Source organism: Penicillium pulvis (genome assembly GCF_028828015.1).
Source record: "Penicillium pulvis strain IBT 33274 chromosome Unknown contig_23_segment0_segment0, whole genome shotgun sequence".
Taxonomy (NCBI): domain Eukaryota; kingdom Fungi; phylum Ascomycota; class Eurotiomycetes; order Eurotiales; family Aspergillaceae; genus Penicillium; species Penicillium pulvis.
Genome location: NW_026643075.1, coordinates 99,971 through 122,690, shown reverse-complemented (window position 1 = coordinate 122,690; position 22,720 = coordinate 99,971). Strand labels below are relative to the sequence as shown.

At 50.1% G+C, this 22,720-nt stretch overlaps 7 protein-coding genes across 7 annotated transcripts; 3 read left to right on the top strand and 4 right to left on the bottom strand.

Annotated features, from left to right (window-relative positions):
- Positions 1-874: 874 nt before the first annotated feature.
- On the bottom strand, positions 875-1,330 carry N7503_004316 (uncharacterized protein; the record flags this gene model as incomplete). Its single annotated transcript, XM_057063863.1, has 1 exon — positions 875-1,330. One exon carries the CDS (start codon positions 1,328-1,330, stop codon positions 875-877), a length of 456 nt encoding a protein of 151 aa, XP_056921606.1.
- A 1,395-nt stretch (positions 1,331-2,725) lies between these two features.
- On the top strand, positions 2,726-3,633 carry N7503_004315 (uncharacterized protein; the record flags this gene model as incomplete). Its single annotated transcript, XM_057063862.1, has 2 exons — positions 2,726-2,864; positions 2,930-3,633. The coding sequence occupies 2 exons, from the start codon at positions 2,726-2,728 to the stop codon at positions 3,631-3,633; spliced, it is 843 nt and encodes a 280-aa protein (XP_056921605.1).
- A 263-nt stretch (positions 3,634-3,896) lies between these two features.
- On the bottom strand, positions 3,897-5,286 carry N7503_004314 (uncharacterized protein; the record flags this gene model as incomplete). Its single annotated transcript, XM_057063861.1, has 2 exons — positions 3,897-4,838; positions 4,906-5,286. 2 exons carry the CDS (start codon positions 5,284-5,286, stop codon positions 3,897-3,899), a joined length of 1,323 nt encoding a protein of 440 aa, XP_056921604.1.
- Positions 5,287-5,898: 612 nt separating this feature from the next.
- N7503_004313 (kinesin-3 motor protein uncA) lies at positions 5,899-10,859 on the bottom strand (the record flags this gene model as incomplete). The annotated part of the gene is made up of 2 exons (XM_057063860.1): positions 5,899-10,727; positions 10,796-10,859. The coding sequence occupies 2 exons, from the start codon at positions 10,857-10,859 to the stop codon at positions 5,899-5,901; spliced, it is 4,893 nt and encodes a 1,630-aa protein (XP_056921603.1).
- Positions 10,860-15,264: 4,405 nt separating this feature from the next.
- Positions 15,265-16,344, top strand: hapB (CCAAT-binding transcription factor subunit HAPB; the record flags this gene model as incomplete). The annotated part of the gene is made up of 1 exon (XM_057063859.1): positions 15,265-16,344. One exon carries the CDS (start codon positions 15,265-15,267, stop codon positions 16,342-16,344), a length of 1,080 nt encoding a protein of 359 aa, XP_056921602.1.
- A 1,012-nt stretch (positions 16,345-17,356) lies between these two features.
- Positions 17,357-18,235, bottom strand: N7503_004311 (uncharacterized protein; the record flags this gene model as incomplete). Its single annotated transcript, XM_057063858.1, has 1 exon — positions 17,357-18,235. One exon carries the CDS (start codon positions 18,233-18,235, stop codon positions 17,357-17,359), a length of 879 nt encoding a protein of 292 aa, XP_056921601.1.
- A 1,402-nt stretch (positions 18,236-19,637) lies between these two features.
- On the top strand, positions 19,638-22,468 carry N7503_004310 (putative arsenite resistance protein Ars2; the record flags this gene model as incomplete). Its single annotated transcript, XM_057063857.1, has 3 exons — positions 19,638-19,734; positions 19,793-21,786; positions 21,866-22,468. The coding sequence occupies 3 exons, from the start codon at positions 19,638-19,640 to the stop codon at positions 22,466-22,468; spliced, it is 2,694 nt and encodes an 897-aa protein (XP_056921600.1).
- Between the last annotated feature and the right edge of the window lie 252 nt (positions 22,469-22,720).

Sequence of the window (22,720 nt, the reverse complement as noted above, 5' to 3'; positions counted from 1 at the left end):
CCCTGGTTTTGGGTGGCGACTCCTGCTTGCAACAAGAGTTGGTATCCCCTCTTATCCTGAAAGGCTTCATGAATAGATCAGTGCCATTACTCGGCCTTCTCCGATCCCCTGAGTCTCTCATGACCCGTGCCTCACGAAACAGAAAATGTCGAGAGCAATAGAACAGCGTGTCGACTTGGGGTGGGGAAGTAACTGGTTATGGCCGAAATGTAGGTATATAGGCTCCGTTGTTCACCTTGTATGGTGGAGAGGAAGTCAAGGAGAAATTGGTTCCAATGGAATTGACCAGTCACGGCGGGTGTGAATTAAAGCTCTCTACCTCGATATATTACCATTTGAGAGCGAAATATTACAGTCAAGTAATACATAATCAAAGGCAGACTTTAATACATAATATTCCTCAAAATGGCAAAATTATAGCGGCTCCTAGCGCCATTGCAGCGACAGATAACCCGAACACTGCACCGAATCCATCCCATGATCTGGGAATAAGCCTTGCTGCGGCATTGCCAGTCCCTGTTGCCTTGACATTGGACTGACTGCGAATAAGCGTCACCATGGGCATATACGTGGCGCCGACCAAAGATGATAATTCGTCGCTCGCAAACGTTGCGGTATGGATACTTGTAATTGGAGTCGTACCAATGAGTGTCTCGATAAGATAACCTTCAGCGGTGCCATTCACCGTTGCAGTTCTCGTTACTTGGGTCAAATCCCCTTGGGGAAACTGACGGTAACAACCTTCCGTAGGTTTGTAACTTGGCAAGATGGAGTAGCATCCGAAATTTATATCAGCAGTCATGGAACTATAACAGAAATTAGCCCTGTTGACTCTATGGTTGAAATCCTTGCCGAACTAACCTTGGACAACACATCACAACAGTCTCTCTGGGGTCGAGTAGTTCAAGATCAATGTCGCTGGATATTCAAATATCGAAATATCGGGATCGTATGTCGGAGACACCGTGCTGAGGATACCCGATCCACTCAGTGTGCTTTCCTCGCGTGCGGCTATGCCCACAGTTGCCCATCCATAAGGGCAAAATAGGCCTGGAGAGAAATAAACGGCCTGGAATGCATTCGTGGGATTAGATTCAAGGTTAGAAGCCGTGATGGTAGCCTTGGACTGGGTTCCAGTTGGGATACAGTCCCAGTACCCGATAGTAGAACACTGCTGGTCGTATATAAAGTAAGGAGCAGAGTTGCTCCAACTCAGTCCAATTTCAATATTAGTAGTCGAGGTTACACAGATTGCAGGGGGCGTGAAAGTGGTTGTGACAGGGCCCCAATTGTCAAAAGTATAGCCATCGATGGTGGTGATACTAGGCATGATTGTTTTTCATTCAAGAGAGTGTAGGAAAAGTTGAGATTTAGAATGAAAGGACCAATTTCAGAATGCGGGGAACGGATGGTATAAGACGATGGGGCGCAGTGTCTCTCGCCCGAGCCCACATGACAAGACAAGACTGGTGGAAAATCCCATGAGGCTTAGTATCAGAGACTTGACAGGCTCGCTTAACCAATTTGTTGACTAGCACAGTCAGAAAGGGCCAGGCTAAAGCTTATATGGTTTAGTGAGGGTCCAAGGGTCTGATGCCAAGATTGGCTGGTATGGCGGAGGCACGAGCCAATTTCATCTCATGGATTTAGACTTTGCATCAAGGCTAAACGGCTATATTTCGTGTTAACTATGGGGGTGAAAAAAAGAAAAAAAAAGAGGCAAAAGAGGAAAAACGATACACAATTTGATGCGAGTTCTGGAGTGTAGAGCGATGTACGGTAACAATGGCGCGGGTGATGATATCAAGCGAAGAACGGACATAATACTAGTGCATAAAGGACGACCAACGCAGACAAAGGAACCGTACTATGATATGAGAAATAGTTGTTTGATCAGTTTACGTTCATATACTGCAGGGCTGTGCTTTATCTCCGTCCAACCTGTTTGGTTCGACCTTTGCGGAACCTTGGAAAAAGCTGTGTAACGATGTCAAGTACAATGATTTACAGGGAAATGGTGCAGGTAACCCCTATTACGGGATCCATCTCGGCCTAGTAAAACAGAGTCTAGTGCCATATACAAGTCATATCAGATTGACTACGACTAAACGCAATTCCAAGGTTGGTAACTGTGGGCCCTCAGGACAGATAAACCTGCGAGAGGCCAGATCGGGCAAACTTGGGCACGAACCGTGAAACCCTGGAAATCAAGAACAAATAATGATCAGCAGCCACTTCTCCCCAATATGTGAGCTCGTTATCTCTCTTCATAATCTAGTCGCGGGCCCCTTATCATGTTACGCAAAATGCACCTGAGATTGTTCAGCTGAGAAAACAAATATGACCATGATGCATACCCGAGAAATATCTGGAAATACTCGTTTCCCCTGAGCGAAGGCACGATGACTCATATACATATAAGGTCGACATGGTGATTTCCTCAATATGTTTACTTCTTCCAAGGTTCCAGAGCCTGGAGGGTGATGTTTGAGTTGAGATTTGATTCCAACGGCATATTCGAAGACTAGAAGGTAGTTTTAAGGTCTCGACCAGCCCTATATGCCTAGGTATAAATGTTCAAACATCTCGGTGCCTTCTTGTACAATCTTGTTGACTGTGTGGACAGACATAAGGACTTTGACTTGAGCCCCACATCCTTAGAAGTCGCATCACATACAGGGCTAGTATATACATTTGAAGGATCTCCAGGGCTCGTCGAGTCAAAATGCGTATACTCTGTCTCCATGGATATGGCATGAATGTCGATGTCATGAAACGCCAAATGGCTGCACTAATAAAGTTCTGTGACCCCAGTTGGGACTTTATTTTTTTGGAAGCCACTTTAGACTGCCCTCCTGCTCCTGGTAAGTCGGTCCCACGCAGTTGCTAACATGATATACTCACTGCTGACCTGTCTTTCCCCACAAAGGAGCAAAAGCTGTCTCAGCTGGTCCTTTTTTCTGTTGGTCGAGAGATTTCCGTCCTCTAAGCATTGAATCTGCGTACGCCGCCGTGGATAAGGTCTTCAAGCAACACGGCCCCTTCGATGGGACCTTCTGTTTCAGTCTTGGTGTGACTGTAATGGTCGGCTATTTACTTCAGCAAGTCACCCTGCATCCAGTCACACCTCTTCCTGTGGGATTTGGAATATTTTGTTCAGCGGCCCCTGTGTTATCTGCAGATCCAGAGTATTGTCACTCTATTTTTGGCTCTTTATCACCCGAAGACCTTCAACATCTACGCTCCACGGAAGATGATCGCCTTGCTCAGATTGCAGAGCCTGCTCAAACAGCTGTCCGGGCTTTATTAAGAGTCACCGATATATTGGAGCCCATTATTCGTCTGACACGAAAAGACTTGCTGCATCGTCCACTGCTGGAGATTCCTTGTCCGTTGGATCCGAGCTTGTTTAAAGCTCGCCTTTCAATTCCAACACTACATGTAAGGGCAAAGAACGACGCAATAGGTCTGAGAGAGACTTCAGATCTGGCTGGGTCCTTTTGTGAATCAAAATGGAGGCAAACGTATGAGCATAGTGCTGTTCATAATCTTCCCCGCTCTCCGGCTGAGGCACAGGAGATGGCGGCTGCTATGAAGTGGGTGATCTCGAAGAGCCAGATGTCGAAACTATGATAGCGCCACTTCTTTTATGGGGTACAGTGGAATTTCTGGGTATCTCTTTGCAAGTTCTCCTCAACAGATTCCATGATACATAATTAGATCTTTGCTTATCTTCTATTTTTGCTACGATCTCGGTACCTAGCTCAGAAAATGAAAGCAATAATAAAGATCCACGAATTCACATGATATATAGATGATAGAGTTCGTATGTTCAAGGTATCATAAACGCCAAATCCAACAGTCCAACAAAACGCTAAAGTACAATACCGTGTTCATCAATGCATAAGCAGCCATGTCTCAAAGGGGACACCACGAGGTGACTTCTTTCCATCCCGATCTGTAGAGAACAAAACTGGTTCAAAGTCAGAGACCGATGCATACTGTCTGACCAAATGCCGCCAGTAACACGACTCTGCAGCAGGAGTGAGATAACGATCTCGGAACGTCCGCACCGCATTATCAGCGATTCGCTCCGCTACCTGCGGATTATCAATCAAGTAATCAATCTTGGAGGATAGATCCCCAAAATGCTGGTCAACCTCAATATAATTCGCATCGGCGCCCGATGAAACAAGTGCACCATGGTGCGCTTCACGCCACACGAGGGGATGCGAGATCATCACTGAGCGACAGTTGAGGAGGTACTTGCCCCGGCCGGAGAAACTACGGCCTTCAGTGTGCGCAACAAACATATATCGACAGTGATCTTCCATCGGGAGGAGGTTGTATCGGATGTCATTCTCGTCGTCCCAGTCGATAACACGGACGCTAGCCCAGCTTCGACTGAGAGCGGTCTTGAGCAGCTTGCTACGTATGGCGGGATTCGTGGCAAGACTGCCGCGCCAGACGAGTTGCTTCTTCTTGTCTTGAAATGCTAGCCCCGGGACAAATGTGCCATCTGCCAGTGTTTCACCATCATCAATTGCGGCAATGCGTTGTCGAACTTCATGGTATGGCCCAATTTGTACTTCGGGCCACGCCCAGTATCCGAAGTCAGGCATCAACCAGACCGAGTCGTCTCCATCGCGTTTGGAGTATGCCCAGATTGGGCCGGTTCCTGATGGGTCTTCGGCGAAGTCTTCTGTTGTGAAGGTGAATTCAATGCTGGGGAGTAGATGGCGAGCTGGGTATGCTTTCAGAGCGCGGTGTAGTGAGTTCAATGTGGAGCGAGCCCGGGTGCCTGTAACGGGCATTGCAGCATAATCGACGATATATAGCTATATGTCACAACGTTTGTTAGGCCTGAAGGCTTCGAATCATCAAAGAGCTACTACAATCACTCACCTCTCCCTGATCGATGATCCCCCGCACCATGCCTTCCTCCACATCCCGCGAATCAAGCTCCTTGTAGGTAATGTGTTTCTCCTGCTTCAGCAAAACAGACTTGTCGATTTCGGCATAAAGTTTCGGGAATGCAATACGACACTGCTCCTCCGAAAGACCATGATTCTGTCCATCACGCCCAACGACAAACTCCCATGCATCATTGCTCGGAGCCGAAGATTCAACTGATGGGCACTGTGGAGGACTTGGCCGGGAACTCTTCAGAAAATAACGTGTGGAGCCTCCGGATCGTTGAAATCCAAGGATAAGGAATGTGAGGAAAAAGAGGGATACCACAGCGCCGGTGGCTAAGAAGCGAAATGAGGGCCTTTGCGCCATCATCCTAGCTTCTGGTAGGGGTTCTAGATTGGAGAAAACGTCCAGATAAAAATAGCCCCTTGAATAATTATCAACAGTTACCAATACCAAATTAGAGAATTTTCACGCTCAGCTTTCCAAGTGGTGTAATTCAAGAGACCTTGCGATCACTCAAGGTGGGTGTCAACCACGATAGTCTCCATGGCAACGGGTTATCATCACCATGTGAAACATGAAATCACTATCACATCACTGCACTTCCATTAGTGCATAATGAGATGAAATACAGTAAATCAGGAACACTGTCACAAGAGAAAGTAAGGGTACAGGTACTGAAATTATTTTTTTGGTCATAAACCGAGATACTGTAGTACTCTCAACAATCAATGAGCACCGTCGAATCTATCATGGTGGTCCCAACGATATCGCACTATGTACAAGGGAGAAGCGCGCCACAGCCAGTTGATATATTCAAGGGGGGGTATCTCAACAACAAGTCATAACAGGAAAAGGGGAGACATATATAAAACGAAAGAAAATGGTAGACTCCAGGCCCTGTAAGATCATCAAACATGAAGCACAACCCTAAGCCGCCAGAAGGCAAAGGGCAAAAAGGAAAGCCCAAAAGCAGAGAAATTATCGCTCATCACCACTTGCAACTGCGCTACCACCATTGCTGCTGAAGTAGCTTTCGTCGATCTTCAGAATCCATTCTACCTTCTGAGCCTCGGTCCGCGTTGCGAAAAGGTATGTGTTCTGCGTTCCGTAGACGGCAAAGATGTTAGGGCGTCCTTTCGCAGATAATGAGCGGTCGGCTCCAGCTCCAGAACCATCTAAAAGACGGGCAAAGTCGGGTGCATGATCGACACGAGAGTTGCGCAGATTGATAGCGTTGATTTCATCTCCGTCAGGGACCGAGTAGATGTGGAGGTACGGCCGGCGAAGCTCCACGAATCGGCGAACCCAGACACTGTTTGTGTCGTCGGGTGTCAGGACATGTCCTGATTTCAAAACAGAGGCGTTCTTGGGTAAAGTTTGGATGGTAGCCACGAAGCGAGGCTTCAGTGAGGTTTTATCCGATATGGCGTTAACACCGTTCGACCTTCCCTGCGCGCCGTCGGTAGGGGGTTCGGTATTGCTACCGACCAGAATAGTCTCGGTGGGATCTTTCTTAGTCGGCCAGAGATCCAGGTATTTGCGAAGAATCTTGGTTTTGCGCTCGTTGAGGTCTGAGTTCCTCATAGGTGTAGATCGACCACTGCCCCGAGCAGGTGACGCCATTAGGCTGCCAGCACTGAGAGCTCCTCGGGCTGCGTGTAACTCTGCTACGCGATATCGATGTTTACGGGCCGCGATATAATCTCGGACTAGTGACACTTTGCGGGCCGCCCATGTTGTCAACAACTCTTCGCCTTTGACGTAGTCATTTTGTGTGTTCATTCGCCATAGGTCGGCAGCTCGCTTAGCAGAAATCGGTCGAATGACCAAAGAATACATGCGAGTAGTTGAATGCACAACTCTGATAGAGCTCCAGAGCTGTTTAAACATAGACTGCTGGCGAACATAGGTGCGTCCGAGGATCTGGATTGTCTGATCGACCTCGAAAACAACCGGGGTCTGCAGACGAGAGGATACCAGATCCCAGCGAACTGTGACCTGGACTCGATATTTGTCTGCAGTGACTCGATCAAGTAACAAGGAACCGTGCAAACTCGAGTCCCACTGACCCACAATAGTCACATTGGAGGTTCCATCAGCATTGTCCTTCACCATGGGTTCTTGGAGGAACTTAAGAGGGACGTCCGGGGTCTGGAGATCCTGATCGGGGATCTTGCCCCATGGGTCTAGAAGACGCACAGAACCCACACGGGCATTAGTAATATCATCCCATGGGAGGCTCTCGGTAGAACTGTAGGTGAGATTGATGGAGACGCGACGCTGCAGACCTTGGTGCAGCTGATACGTGCCTGCATCAAGATTGTTGCTTTGAACAACTTCTACCGGCAGGTACTCACCAGACTCCGCAAGCTCGAGGATCTGGATTCTGGCAAAGACGTCGTGTCTTTCTTCCGAGTAGAACTCTGACTCTGCAATTCGAGGGGCGGTCCGCTTCTGCGGTGTAACATCCGCCGAATCGCGCATATCATCCCAGCTCAGAAGCTTATCTAGATGTACCGAGGTCACACGAGCGTAAACACAGACCTTGAGAGCAGCCGTTCGCGGGCTTGAAAGTGGCAGACTCATGCTATGCACACTTTCAAACCGTACTGGGCTCTCTTCAAACCCACTGATCATCTGCGTTGTCGTGGCGCCACCTTCCTCGGAGATTCCAGGAACGAAGAGCTGCGCGTGGACTTCCGTTCCTTCCCACTCAGCAAACCCAACCATGTCCCGCATAACAACATTAAATTTCAATGTGGATGACGGAGCCTCCGCAGATGATGGTTCCAAGGAAAGTCGGATAATCCCCACGACACTTTGGGTATAAGGTGACGTGATCTCGACGGAGAAATCTTGCACACGGGTCTCGAAAACGGCCGTTAGGGGAATATCGGTATCACCGATGAGAGAGTATTGAGGGGAACATGTGTCTGAAAATGGGTTCTCAAGTTTGAAATGTTGGATATAGTCGGGTCGGTCAATATACTGATGTAGTTGGCGCATAGATTGAACGCGGCGCTGTAGCTTCTCGATTGACCACAGGTGAATGACACACTGCTTATAATCGATCACCCGAATGCCAACACATGGTTTCTTGGCCTCTTCTAGCACGATATCATCGTCGCCAGAGATTCCATTCAGTACAAGGTCGTAAGACGAAGCCATATTGTGGCCATGATCCACAATGGCAAATTGGAAAACCACGTTCTTGTCCATGATTTGGCTCATGATTTGCGCTTCCTTGATGAGAGAAGCATGCTGTAGAATCTTTTCGGCCATGCGGACATAATTGCGCTGGGACCAGTGGCGGAAAATAAATTTAGCGATTTCGACTTCCCGTTCGTCAAGTTTGGAAAACCCATTCTCATAGATTCGAGGAATAGGCTTGCCCATGTCTCGCATCTGTGTTTCGAATTCTTCCTTTTGCACCCTCAGCTGCTCCTCATAGTCTTCCTTGGCAAACTTTAGTGCATCTTCCATACGCTGCTTCTCGGTGCGGATTTCGGTAGGGTCATGGTTAGAAGACGCCTCGGCGGTCTTAAGCCTGTCCTGGAACTCCTCTCTTTGCCGATCCAATTGGCGCTGCATATCTTGACGGACCGAGTTAAAAGAAACATCCCCGTTGGCTCCTTCGTCATCACCATTCTGACGGGGGGTTCCTGGCATCGTAATCGCAGTGTCGAGTGAGAAATTGTCGATGGTGCCATTAGACATGTACTTGTCCCTTACGGGGAAAGAGCTGAGGGAGTCTGAGTCTTCATCATGCTCGGGCATCCCGCGACGCTCTGCTCGGGCTTTTTGTACACCTTCAAGCAGAGCATCCAGCTCATCGTCTGGCAGATGTGAAATTTGATCTGGTCCCAGCATGGCACCGACCGCCTCTCTTCGAGCAAGAAACCAATCTGACTCTCGGCCTCGCTGGGAAGGCATCGGGGAATCTGCCCTACTCGAGTCTCCATCGATATCGGATCCAGTCTTACTCATATTGCGGTCGTGGGATTTGTTAGGCGCGGGGGAACCCAGTTGGCTGGTTGTCACAGAATGCCGTAGCAAACTCTGTTCTACTCGTTCAGCACGAGCCTCTTGCGGGTGGTTGAAGCGGAAAATGTGGAAGTCGCCGAGAATAATGCGGAAACCACTCTTGAGACGTTTGGGCTTGTCAACCCGCATACCATTTACCATTACTGCGGCACCCTCGGTAGGGACAATAGTCACAACATTGTCCACGTTTTCGAAGGTACAGTGTTTTGAAAGAATCTTGGAGCCGTTCAATCGGATTTCAACATTGTTCCCCTGGTCCATATGTCCGACGGTCGTACTCCCTGGTTTGATATTGTAGACCAAACATTCCGCCAATAGGGGATCGTCACTCAAATTGACCAAATGAGGCATCTTCTTTGGTGTACTTAGTCCAATGAATCCCTTTTCAATGTTGATACCAAGTTCTTCCAAGGCAGCCTCGCGTTCCTTGTGGATTTCTTCTGTTTTTTGCAATTTCTCCTCCCATGTCTGGTTGAGATCCTTGTACAACTTTTCACTTTGGTTGAGTTGTTCCACAATTTCGGCCTTGCTAACCTTTTTAACAGAACCATCAGGTTGGTGAATAGAGACCATCTGTTTTTCCAAGGGTGTATCGGGAGGGTACGATTCTTCGGCTGGCAATCCACCCGCGGCTCCAGCACCACCCACGCCACCTCCGAGCTTGGAGCGCAGTTGTGCCAGTTCCTCCTTGAGCTCGCGGATCATACGAGCATTCGGATCTTCGTTCACCACTGCATGGTTCTTGATTCTCTTCGCCGAATCAGCATATCGTAGGGTACCGAGTGTTTCCTCGAAGTTGATATCTGCAGGGGAGATGGCTGCAATCATGGAGGTCATGGAATTACCACCTAGTGAATCTTTCAATAACCAAGTGAGAATGGAATCACGGTATGGAACCATGGAGGCATTCTTTTTCTTTCCAACGGCAACATCGGCCAGGGCCGCAATGACACGACCCAGCGTCGATAGAGAACGGTTGATCTCTGCGCCTTCTTTCAATCGGGCGCCCGTGGCTCCTGTGGAATTGGCTCTCTCTGAACCAGCCAAATCAACCAAACTAATCTTTGACACCTTCTCCGTGTCCATGGAAGTCTCGGCATCATGACGCTTCTGTGTCAGTGTTAATGTGAAGACGGCGTGGGATCGACTGGATGTTTCGTTCATGTTCGTCGCAGCCACCGTTCGGGCTTTGTTTCCCTCGTCCATCAAATTTTCAATCTCATCAAAGGAGCGTACCACCAACTTGGCCAGGTCCTCCACATATGGACCCGTCGAAGGATGCTCGCGGACCTTCAGGTTACCCTTGTTGGACGGGTTGAGCAGATCGCGCACCCGTTCGTTGTAAATTTCTAGGTATGAGACCTCCACGGTACAATTGAGAAGTTTGTCCTGTTGGATCTGGGTGATTCGTTCAAACATGTCCTGGCAAATGCGAGGGATGACACCATATTCCTTTCCATAGCCCATCATCGAGTATGACTTTCCAGATCCGGTTTGACCATAGGCAAAGATACAATTGTTGTAACCCCCAAAGGCATTATCCAGCAGTGGTGTACCCAGGTCGTCGAAAAGATTATCCTGTCCGGCATAGTTTGGAGAGTTTTTGTCAAAAGACCAATATGATCGATCAAAGGCAAAAGTCTTGGGTCCTTCACCACCACCCTTGCCACCTTTTCGCGATTTATCCTCCATACCCGGCGGCTGGGAGATCACCGTCTGGGCGCCTTTCATGGAAACAATACATTTTGCACCACGTTCGATCTCTGTAGATCGAATATGCTCGTCAGACTTATGGGTTCTCGGCCACTCTTTTTCTGGATGCCTCACTCACCACGACTGTTAAAAGGCCGTACCCGAACCACCACCTTAATGTTGCCTCCACCGCCTGGACCCATCTTGATATCTCTACCCCATACACTGGGGGTGCGTCAGGGATCGACTGCTTTGGGGGGGGGAGGTTTGGTGTTTGCAGGGGTAACACGAGCGGTGACGGGAGATGCAGCGATGCGCCAACTCCCCGTGGAGCGCGGCTTCGGGTTATGTCGCAAGGATCCCGGATTGAAATGTGCTAGAAGTTCGTCTCGGTCCTTCCGTCCGAATCGGAGTTGCAGGAAAGTCGGAAACAGTCGATGTCAACAAAGACGTCATGTAGCGAATATTGAACGCGTCTTTGTTGAGTGTGGGGTGGGTCACCGAGGTGTTGCGGGGGGTGGTTGGAAGGGTCAGGTCGATCGACTCAAGAGCCGCGACTTCAATGGCGAAGACTCGAGACAGTAAACTGTATCGACAGTGATTACTGTTTGACTCGACTTATTCATGTAGAAAAGCCACCTGCTCCGGAGCGGGACCCCTTGCTGAGGTAAGCGGTCACTAGCTCTGGAACGAAATGCCGACGAGTCAATATCGCGGTAATGATAATGAAGTCTTTGTCCCTGGTACGAGGCATACAGTGGAATGCAGTGAGACAGGTGGCCCTGGGTGTCTTGCAGATACGGTTACAAAGCAGGTGATCGCAAAGGAATCTTGCAACAAACGAACGAGGTTTGATTCTGTGGAATGATAGATCATCTTGAATTCACCTGGCAATGTTATCGGCGTCCACCAATAGAGCCCAATAGACTTTTCTAAGTCATTGTATTTAAAGATTACCTATGGCTCAACTCGAGGATCAAAATTATCAGATCTCATAGGTAAGCTCCATAATTCCAAGTGGGTGAGGTAAGGATATGCTGCGTTATTGGTTCCAAGGTTGACAAAGAGCCCCAAATATATTTCCCACGGGGCCAAGTGATTTTACAGTGGGCTTCCAATGATACTGTACTTCCAGATGAACACTAGGAATCAATCTTACCATAAAAAGACCTATTCCCTTGGGAGATTCAGACTACGCTTATTTTGGTACATACAACGAAGTCGAGGGTGCTGTCTATCTCGGACTACAATGTTCATGGCGGTCAAGCCCAAATCAAACGTGGGGTTCGCAGGGGATGGGGACCCGTAAAATTGGCAAGCAATGAATGGTCACTTGGTTATAGAGTTGACGGTTCACACGTGGGCCAACACCAAGTAACCCCCATCCACGGATAGGGTACTGTATGAGATGAGGCTATGTTGATTAGTAGAGCAGTAACTATTATGGAGATGTGGGCGCCGTACAACATCGTGGGCGCCTCGCCCCCCCAAACGTGATGTGACAAGGCGATGCATATTAGGTCATTTGTTGTCATTATATTTTGTGTTTCACTAAATTGCCACCGTTGGGCATGGCGTTCTTGCGTCATAATTTCGTCTGACAGGGTTCTGATCAAGAAGCTTCAGATTTACTGACCGCCCCGGACGACAGGGAAGAAAGCAAGCTTGTTCAGATGGTTGAGATTGAAATTGACGCCGATCATCGCGTTGCTAGGACTCGCTAGGATCTCATCACCATGGAGCGCGCGGTAACACATTGATGGGGTAAGGGCATGGGTCCCGAGACCCAAACAGGAGCGAGGGCCGAGAGTCCCCCAATGATCCCTCCCAGGATGCTACCTCATTTCGGATTTAGGCGAAGGGCTGAGAGGGATTTACCAGAATCAGGTAACTATGAATCAGTACGGAGTACATAATTCCAGACAATACCTTGGCTGAACAGCAAACCAGATTACTTTTGGGTACTCACCGCCTCAGGGTGGTTCGACCCCGGGTTGCACATGACTCTCGTGACTTCCGGGATGGCCGGGTTGCACGTTACTAAGACAATACCATGATTACCATCCTGGACATCTCACCGTGACCGTACCTTACAGACCCCAACCACCTCTACCAATGATATGGCTCATCAGAGATCATCTGTGAAATCTTGTTGATTATGGCCCCCATTCCATGGGAATCGCGTCGGAGTTCCAGTGTAATGCAAGGGTATTGGGCCGCATTACCAGACCCATACCAGACCCATAATGTGGGCCCCACTGGTCCACGTACTCTGATACGTCGCCGAGGGAAGAGGAAGTCATCGTCGGCCAGTCAGTCGAAGAGAAAGCCGGTACTAAAATACTAAAGTGCCCCATCTCGCCCCTTTTCGCCCTTTCCCTCCTCTTTCTGCCTCTTCTCGTTGGTTGCCCGTCCCCTTTCCCAAGCTTCCTCCTGCCAACCATCGCACAGAGTCGGCCACCCTTACTTCGCCCTTTTCCCTATCATTCGTCCACCTTGGTCCAGTTGGTGAGCCCAATCATCGTGCTTTCCCACCTTGGATTTTCCCTCAGGTGTCGAGATCTCCGAGAGATTGTTATCTGAGTGGATTTGATTATCGATCTGCTACGGTACGTGATGCATGGACTCGATACTGCCCTATGATCTATGATCGTTAGTTTTGAATGAGTGAACTTTTATCTTTGAATTCGCCTTGTATTTTTGTTCCTTGGATTCATATGCTTTTCTTCCTTTTTACATTTTTTATTTTCTATTTGATTTTGGCTCTTTTTTGGGGGCTTTTTCCATTGTCCTATTCTTCCTGGTCTCTTCTTTGCCCCCAAACATGAATCATCGTCTTTGATGATTACACTTCGACCCACGTTTGGCTTGTTGCCAACGTTCTCTCTCTTTTGCTCTCAAGGCTTGGGTCAAGATCATCTTTGACTATTGAATTTCTCTTCAGGGAATGATATAGAGAGATAATTGAGGATTCTTGGCTTGAAGAGGCTTGAACGTGGGTTTGGTTTTTAGTGCCTGCGCACAGAGACTCCCGCAAAACCATCACCGCCTTTCCCACTCGCTGGTCTCGTTGGTCTCTTTCCCCTCTTTTTGGAATCCCCTCCCCTCTCTTGATCTCTTCCAATCATTGTATCCCTTGAAGCTTCGATTCCGCTGTTGGTTCCCCCCGGTAATTCCCCTTCCCAATCTCCAATCCCACGTTGCGTGCGCGTTTTTTTTTTTTAGTGCTCGGCCCGTGCCAAAACAACGCGCTCCATCCCATGCAAAGCGGCTACGCCGTGTTTCATCGAGCTTTCTATTACCATTGGTTGTTTCCCTTTTGATATGCCCGCCCACGCGATTCATGTATTCTCGTTGGTTATCTACTTGTTTTGATATTGAATGTGTCACCTTTCCTCTCGATCGCCGGTTTACATCATCGCTCGTGGCAATTTGCATCTAATACATGACATCTAGGCTCGGTTTCATCGGGATTTCTTGCACGCGTTTCCATTCGTCCCCCCTGTCCAGCCTTACGATCTGTCTTGCTTTGGCTGCAGAAACCTAAGACCGCGATCGACAAGGTATGTCAACTCTTTCCCCCCATCTGCAGCAATTGCCCCAATTATTCCCGTGCCAACGCATGCATCCACTCGCCCTTCGCCTTGGGGCCTAACCCATTTCTGGGTATGCAAGCTTACCATGGCCTTGGATTGCGATCCCACCCCCTCCAATTTGCCAACGCATCACTCTTCTTCTGGGAAATCAGATCAGAACATGGAAAGACTAACTGGCGCAGTCTTGATTCGTGGAGCCTACAACTGTGCTCTGACATCTCCGACCACTTTTCTTCACTGTACACCCGCAAGCCCGGGTGCCTTTCCTCCCCGGATTTTGCGCTGGAAGTGGCCGAGCCACACTCAGCCTCGGTGTATTCTGGAAAAGGCCTGTGCCTGGAAATAGTCTGCGTAGCCTCAAGTATCGGGGTGGCATCATTGTGAACAACGCATCAAAGCTCGAGTCGAGGGGCGCATCATCCCCCGGTCTGCTGCATCACAGCCCAACCACGTTACACCCGACGGTGGACATAGACCGATTTGCACAAAAGAGCCAAAACCCTCCGAGTTTCGGGATTCCTGTTTGACAAAAAGGTCTGGAGAATTTTGTTCAGACCATAGAAACCACGTCCTGGTTAGTGGTGCCTGCAGTTAGTAGCTAAGGTATGCGCCCAGTCCCTGTGCTTTCCGTTTCGCCATAGCGCATGCCCCCACCAGTGTCCCTTCAATCCAGTGACTGCTCGGTCCTGCGCTGTTGCTGACGCGAATACCCGGGCCTGCAGATTATTGTGCCCCGCTCCGTCGAATCACCGACCACCCACGCCAACTGTGGTGACCATCTCCCCGTCAGCACGCGCCGTACGTGCCATTGACCCGCGCCGTCTGCCAAACAGATTTCGCATTTCGCATCTAACTAGATCACTCATCTTTGACGACGAACCTAATCCGTCGCTGCGCCTAACTGAGTTCCATTTGACTGGGTGGATCCCGTCATTCTAACGCCCTCTTCTTGCCCCCTGTCACACCGTGTGACAGAACAGTCGCGTCGCGACTTTCCTTTTCCCTCGCAACCATGGAGTACCCTCCGCAGTATCAACAGCCTCATGGCCAACATCCGCATGCCCCGTCGCACATACCTGGATCTTACCAAGCGGCCCCACAGAACCCTGGTGCCCCCGTCGGGTCCATGGCATCCCCCACCAATCCCCAGGCTCCAATGCAACCGACACACCCTGCCCATCAGACCTCCCCCATCGTCCCATCGCAACAGCATTACCAGCAGGCACAAAATGCGCCGGGCGCTGTTCATCAACAAATGAACTTCCCTCAGGGCTATGGTGTCCCCGCAGCCATGCCCCAGACATACGGGATCTCCCCCACGCAAGCCGCCGCGATGGCCACTGCAGCCGCATCCGGACAGTTCTACCCGCTGCATCAGGATGTGACTGGACAGATGGCTCAAGGGTCGCGAGGCTCACCGCGTATGTCGTCCGGGGTACAGATGAAGCAGGATCGGAATCCGCGGTCGCCACCGCAGATGGCAGGCCAGATGCCCCCGATGGGTGGACAAGTTCAGATGCCTCCAAATGCGCAGTTGCCTCCCCGGCGGATGAGCCACGTGGGAAGTCCTGGGGTGCAAAATGCGCAGCCCGTGATGAACCATGTTGGCCGACCCTCCATAGCTCCCCCAATGGGCGGTCCTCAAGCGGCCGTGCAACCGCACCAGCCGTCCCCTGAGATGGTGGCTAGCAATAACCAGGAGGAGTCTCCCCTGTACGTGAATGCCAAGCAGTTCCACCGCATTCTGAAGCGCCGGGTTGCTCGACAGAAGCTGGAGGAACAGTTGCGTTTAACTTCCAAGGGCCGGAAGCCCTACCTTCATGAATCACGACACAATCACGCCATGCGCCGACCTCGTGGTCCTGGTGGCCGTTTCTTGACGGCGGATGAGGTAGCTGCCATGGACAAGAAGGTCGCCGAGGGAGACCCAGACCCGCTAGCCGAGATCATGGGAAGAGAGAATGGCTCTTCCACCAAACGAAAGTCAAGTGAAGTGAATGAGGATCAAGTAAATTCCAAGAAAACTAAGATCATCGCGAGTGCCGAGGCAAGTGAGCAAGACTCTGCTGACGCCTCTGATGATGACGGTTGAATGCCTCGTTTGAACTCATGATACGCTTCGGTGACTGGTGTTTTTATATTTTTTTTCTTCTCCTTTGTCTCTTTTCTTTTGTCGTTACGGCTTTATGGATGGACGTTTTTTGGACCTTATCTCTAGCGAGCGATGTGTACGGATCCCCCAACCCCCTTTGACTTCTACTCGTGCTCTTTCTTCATCCTTAGTTTTCTTCATTTCTTTCTTATCTACCCCATGACGTCTTGTGTATAGCTTCTGCGGGGACGAAATTCTCAATTCTCCTCATTGTCTGCTTACCACCCTCAAAGTATTTCCCCCGATGGACATGGCTGTCAGCGTGCCCTGGAGGATCATCGTCACATCACGCGGGAATGTCCCAAACATCAATGCTAATGAGCTTCAATGTTGACGTGAGATCTTTTGAAACGGAAAACTCTATCTCTGGCTTCTTTGACCAAGCCACACTACCATATTCCCTCCTGTCTTCCGGTTTGAAAGCTCACCGGCTTTCATCATTTTGTGTATATGCCAACAGTACAGCTACTTCCCCGTCCGGTTTGTGTCTTCTGTCTCTACTACCCATTGTTTTCGTTGGTTTTTGGTTCTGCGCCATGGCGAATTCTTGCGTTTACTTCGGTGTCTTTGTGCTGTGCGTTTATGGGTCTCCGGTCGGGAATTTAGAGAGGGTCTCCATCACTGGAAAAACAGATTGGGCTTTGGGTTTGGAAAGACTGGGTTTTCTTCTCTGATCTATGGATATGAATCAATTTGTCACTGCTTATACTTGAACGTCGCAATAAAGATACCATTTGTATTTTGATGAAATTCCACGGAACCGATGTTAGAGGCTGTGTTGGGCCGTGGAAGGCATGATTTGACGCTCAGAGTCTATTGAGTACAACGCTAAGTCCAGGGCAGTGTGAAGCGAAGCCAGTCACCCATCAATGCCAGAGGCCGGACCTAGAACCGACAGAAAGGTGCGCAAAGAAGATACCAACTCCAAACCCATGCAAATGTAATAACGACATCATACTGCCTCCCAATCCATAGCGTCCACGATAAACCCCCAATCCGACTCCGGGCCTACCGTCTCACTATCCACATCTCCTGGACGCCTGCATAGCTCAACATGAGCTCGCGCGCGCACATAAGCCTCCTCTAGGCCGCCAAAGATTCCTGTTAAGATCTCATCGAAATTGAAGCTTGATAGTGGCAAGATCTTCTTCCCAACCTCAAAGGGATCGCGTTCCCGTTCTTCTTGGGTCATGTCGGCTCCCTTCCACCGATTTCGTAGCTCCTTCGCTTTTCGCAGCAATTCATAGACATAACCACTACCCAGTACTGGCGTGAGAGGGGTGGTCTCTTCCTCTAATGCCTTTAAAACGTTCGCATGGTACCGGTGTATCCCTGCTGCATGTCCGTTCACTTGGACCCCACCTCGACCACCCCGCCCCCCAACGGAAGACACAGCGATATTGAATACCGCCAGCAGATGCACGATGGCTCGCTCGAGTAGCGCGTAGTATTCATGGAAATCAATCTTGAACATTATTTCTGCTTGTGTCACGTCCACCGCTGAAATCCCATTTTGTTCGTTGACGGCCAGCGTCGCAAGGCGGTAGCCCTCCGCTAGGAAGGGAAGTTTCCATCGTAGCCGGGCGACAATTTTCATAAAGCGCGCGAGTTCTTCAGTAGGTGGGAGGATACCTGTCCCTGTCCTTGTCCCTGTAGCTATAGCTGTCTCTGACCCCGATCCGTACCCATGACTATGTGCAACTCCAGGGCCCGAGAGCGCCGGGGTTGTGGATCGTATTCGATTTTCGGAACGTGGGCGTCGTGGCTCTTGCGATGTGTACCTGGACTCACTCGCGCCAGGAGCCCAGCGCGAGCTGAGAAGGTCGGACATCGCTCAATGGTCAATGTTGGTGTGTGGGTGGTGTTCGGGCGAACTCTGGTTAAATGGTGGTGCACGGACCATTGTGGGGTGAGAAGTATATGGAGGTTGGAGATGTATGGGTTTATGAAGCTTCTGATTGACCCGGCAATGGTTCAATTGGAAATGAGAAGAACTCTTTTTTTTTCTGTCTCTTGTGACTGCAACGGCCTGGACAAGCGTAACCTATCGGAATGAGATGGCCCGAGATCCAAGCCAATGGAATTGATGAACTTTCAGGTTACTGCAACTGATCGCATCTCTTTTGATTATGTCATAAGTGGCACAGCGCCTGTTTAGCGCCCGGATACCATGCAGGTAAGCCCAGCGCCCACAAGGACAGTTGCAGACGAACGATTGCTAAGTCTGCTCAGAGCTGTTTAGTCTACAGTAGATAAATAGTCATGCATACAAGGGACAGAAGAAGGATATGATTGGCGGGATCTTTGGCTTGCGTATTTTCGCCCATTTGAATGTTTTACTACATGTGTTTTGTTTGATAGTCTCTTTCTCCTCTCCATCTCCAATCATTCTTCCGGCCATCTGGACATTTTTCTTTTTTTTTTCTCCGCCTAATCTTTCCTGCTCGTACTCGATTCCATTTCTGCTCAATTTCTGTTCCATTTGATACACCGGATCAGGTGACATCAGGTCCATATCCACGCTAGTCCCAACCAAGCTAGCGCTCTCCAGCTCTCTCCAAAGTCGCTTTTAGTCATTCCCAATCACCTTCCTCATCCTCCTGCGCGAGACGCTTTCATTACTCTAGCTCAGGCTTCTTGTAGGTTGCCTACCCTTCTTTTTTCTTTCGATAATCCTTTTGTCTATATCCCTTTCCTGCCTTGATCCCCTGCCAATGCAGTTCCCAATTTCTGGTCTCATGCCTGTTCCTGCTTATCTTTTGTTTCTTCCCTCCGAACCATTACACCTGCTTCGTCAGTGGTGTACACGCTAGGCCTTGCCATGGCGACCACCTTGCAGGACACTGGCACCCGCCAGTCTCAATTTCTCATCTCTTTTGCTTCCCTCCTCTCATCCGGGACCATGTGGCGGGAGGAACTTCGTTCCAAAGGCCACCGTGACAACCGCCTCTTCTCATCTTTGTCCAATTCCCAAGCCTTTTGTCCTTTATGTTATTCATGAACCTCCCCTTCGCCGTCACATACCGCTTTTTCGCTTTTACCACTTGATTGGGTCTCATATTAACGATGCTACCTCTTAGCCCTTCGTGCGCGAGTGCAACCCACTCGACCTTCGCTGGAAGCTTCGTTCACATTTGAACGCCCTCGACCCACTTTCTTGGGATATTCACCTTGACATATTTCCGGCAGAAGCCGTGGAATTGTACGACAACCCAAATACTGGGAACATGAACATGGATTCATATGATACCTATGCCTCCCCCGGCAGAAAGCGCGAGGCGGAATCATTCTCCGGGCGAGCACCTGCCGAATACCGACGCCGGTCACCGGGTATGCTTGCTGGAGAATTTTGCGCGAATGGAAGCCTCAGTACTGACAGTATTTCCAGCCTCACAGGATCGCCGCCGAGGCCGTGGCCGCTCCCGGTCTCCCATGATTGACCGCTACGAACCATCTGATCACACCCGTCGAGATGACTTCTACAATAACTCTCGCGAACATGCTGCCCGCGAGCGCGAGGATCGTCGACGCCCACCTTCTCCCAATGTTGTCAACATTGATCGCTATGTGCCTGGCCAGGATGCGGGCAAGCGACCACCCCCAACCAACCCCCTCACCAATCCATACACTCTTGACTTCACGGTGGGGTTCAACTTCTTTGCGGAATGGTGGAGAGCCGAACAAAAGATCAACGAAGAAAAGGAACGGGCAAAGAATGGTGGTCGTCATCCATCTGATCGAGTAAAAGGAGAGCGCGAGGCCCGTGATGATCGAGAGAAGGAGCACTCGCAGATTCAAGTAGCCTATGATGCATACAAGGTGGATATTCAAGTTAAGCTGGGGCGCCAATTCGTTCAGCAACACAGAAACGAAGAATGGTTCAAGGAGCGCTACGTGCCTGAAGTGCGAGATCGCCTCCGTAGCCAATTCATGCAATTCCGGAAAGGTGCCTACGACCAGTGGGAACGCGACATACGTGCGGGTACGTTCGATGATTTCACTCTTGAGGGTATTTACAAGAATGAAAGCGACGGCGCTGGTGGTGTGATTGAGAAGGAGGAAGGTGAAACAACCGCTGTGGGTGAGACCATGGGCGTTCTCGACTTGTTGCCCGTCCGAGGAGGCGAACTCCGCGATGAAGCCCTATCTCAACCCACTCTGCTCATCAAGACCTTGGCTCCGAATGTCTGTCGTGATAATATCGTGGAATTTTGCAAAGAACACCTCGGAGAGGGTGACGGTGGCTTCAAATGGCTTAGCCTCAGCGACCCCAACCCGTCCAAGAAGTTCCACCGCATTGGTTGGATCTTACTCAATCCTGCCGCTGAGACTGTTGCTGTGGATCGAGGAGACGGCCGTGAGGAAGAAGGCGAAGAGATGGATACCAATACCGGTAATACCCTCGGCACAGCGGAGAAGGCTCTAGAAGCTGTCAATGACAAGACCATACATGATCCTATCCACGGTGACTTCGTCTGCCACGTGGGTGTTCATGTTCCACCCTCACAGCCACGCAAGAAGGCGCTTTGGGATTTGTTCTCTGCGCCTGAGCGAATCGATCGTGATCTCGACCTTGCTCGCCGATTGGTTTCCAAGCTGGATAATGAGATGGGCCAGGGTGTTGATGGATTCGCTAAGATTGAGGAGCGGATTGAAGATCTGCGCGGCAAGGGTTGGCTGCAGCCACCGGTCACTGGACCTGTGAGTATCAAGAAGCAGTCCAACGGATACGATGAGGACGGCCCCGACGAGGGCGAGATGGAGGAGGGCGAAGAGAAGGAGGCATCTGAGGAAGACGAGGTTGATGACGAGGACCTCTTGGCAAAAAAGAAAAAACTTGATCTTATGGTCGAATACCTACGCCGAGTCTACAACTTCTGCTTTTTTTGTGTTTTTGAAAGCGATTCGGTTCATGAGCTTGGTCGCAAATGTCCCGGTGGACATCTTCGCCGCCCACGATCTGGCCTTTCTAACCAGGCCAAGCAAGTCGCCCGCGCTACTGCTTTGGGACAACCATTCCCATCCAAGAAAAAGGAACCCAGTGAAGAGGGTGAAGAACGAGGCTCACCGGTTGCGGAGAAGCGGCCACCGCGACTCAGCAAATCAGAGCAGCAGCTACAACGTGCATACAATTGGGTGAAGACATTTGAGGATAAAGTGCTGCAAATCCTGGAACCAGAGAATGTCGACCTGCGCAAAATTGGAGGTAGGCCTGTGGATCAAGCCTTAGAGGAGGAATTATCCAAATACGTAAAACAGGAGGATGATTCACGCTATCGGTGCAAGGTTCCTGAATGTACGAAATTATTCAAGGCCGAAAACTTCTGGCACAAGCACATTGAAAAGCGCCACACAGAGTGGCTTGACACCATTCAACGAGAGGTATGGGTTTCACCATTCCCTTCCCCATATTCTTTGGTCGTATTTCTGCGGATTCAATAGTTGCTAACTTTGCTTACAGCTGTCTCTTGTGAATGCATACGTCTTAGATCCAGCGCGCATTGCTCCGTCCCGATCTGATTCGAACAGCAATGGCCACTTCCCGATGGCCGGTGGTGCCCAGAGTGGCACTCCACGTGGCTTCAGCCTTGCCAACGCGCCTTATATTGGCAATCCTGCCCTCCCTGGCGGGTTCCCCACAGCCGGGATGCCTGGTCTCGCAGGACCCACTGGTGTCTGGAATGGAAACATGCTCATGTCAGGCGACGCCGGCATGCACCAACCAGGTGTCATGCGCCGTGGTCCGAACCGTCATAACAGCCGTTCTGGGCCATACGACCGCCGCCGAGGCTACAATGGCGGCCCCACTGGTCGTTTGAGCCCCGTCCGAATGTCCAACATGTACGGACCTGGTGGCCGTCTTCCCCCAGCTGGCATCTCCGTTCCTCCTGGTCACCCGGCTGCCAATATGGTCCCAACTAACAACCCTTTCCCTGATGCGATGGGTGCTGGCGGTGGGTCCCAAGCCATGCCTCCACGTGAAGCGGTCCAGGGCCGCAGCCTCAAGAGCTATGAGGACCTGGATGCCGTTGGTGGTTCCGGTAGTGGAGAGCTGAACTATTAGTCGACTTTTGTGATTGTTCCTATTTTCCAACAACTGTTCTACCAAGGCGTGCGTGGCGTTTGACAAGGCAATGGATGGGATCTGCTCGGCGTGTCTCCTTCTCTTATTTGGCGTCATACAATTTCCCTGCGGATCTATGTCTTTTTGCGTGCAACATTTCCTTCCTTTCCAGTTTCTTTCCCTGCATCTCACCGCCAGTGTCTTTCACTATTTCTCTTATTTCTTTTCTGTGTCTTTATCTTAGTCGAGTGA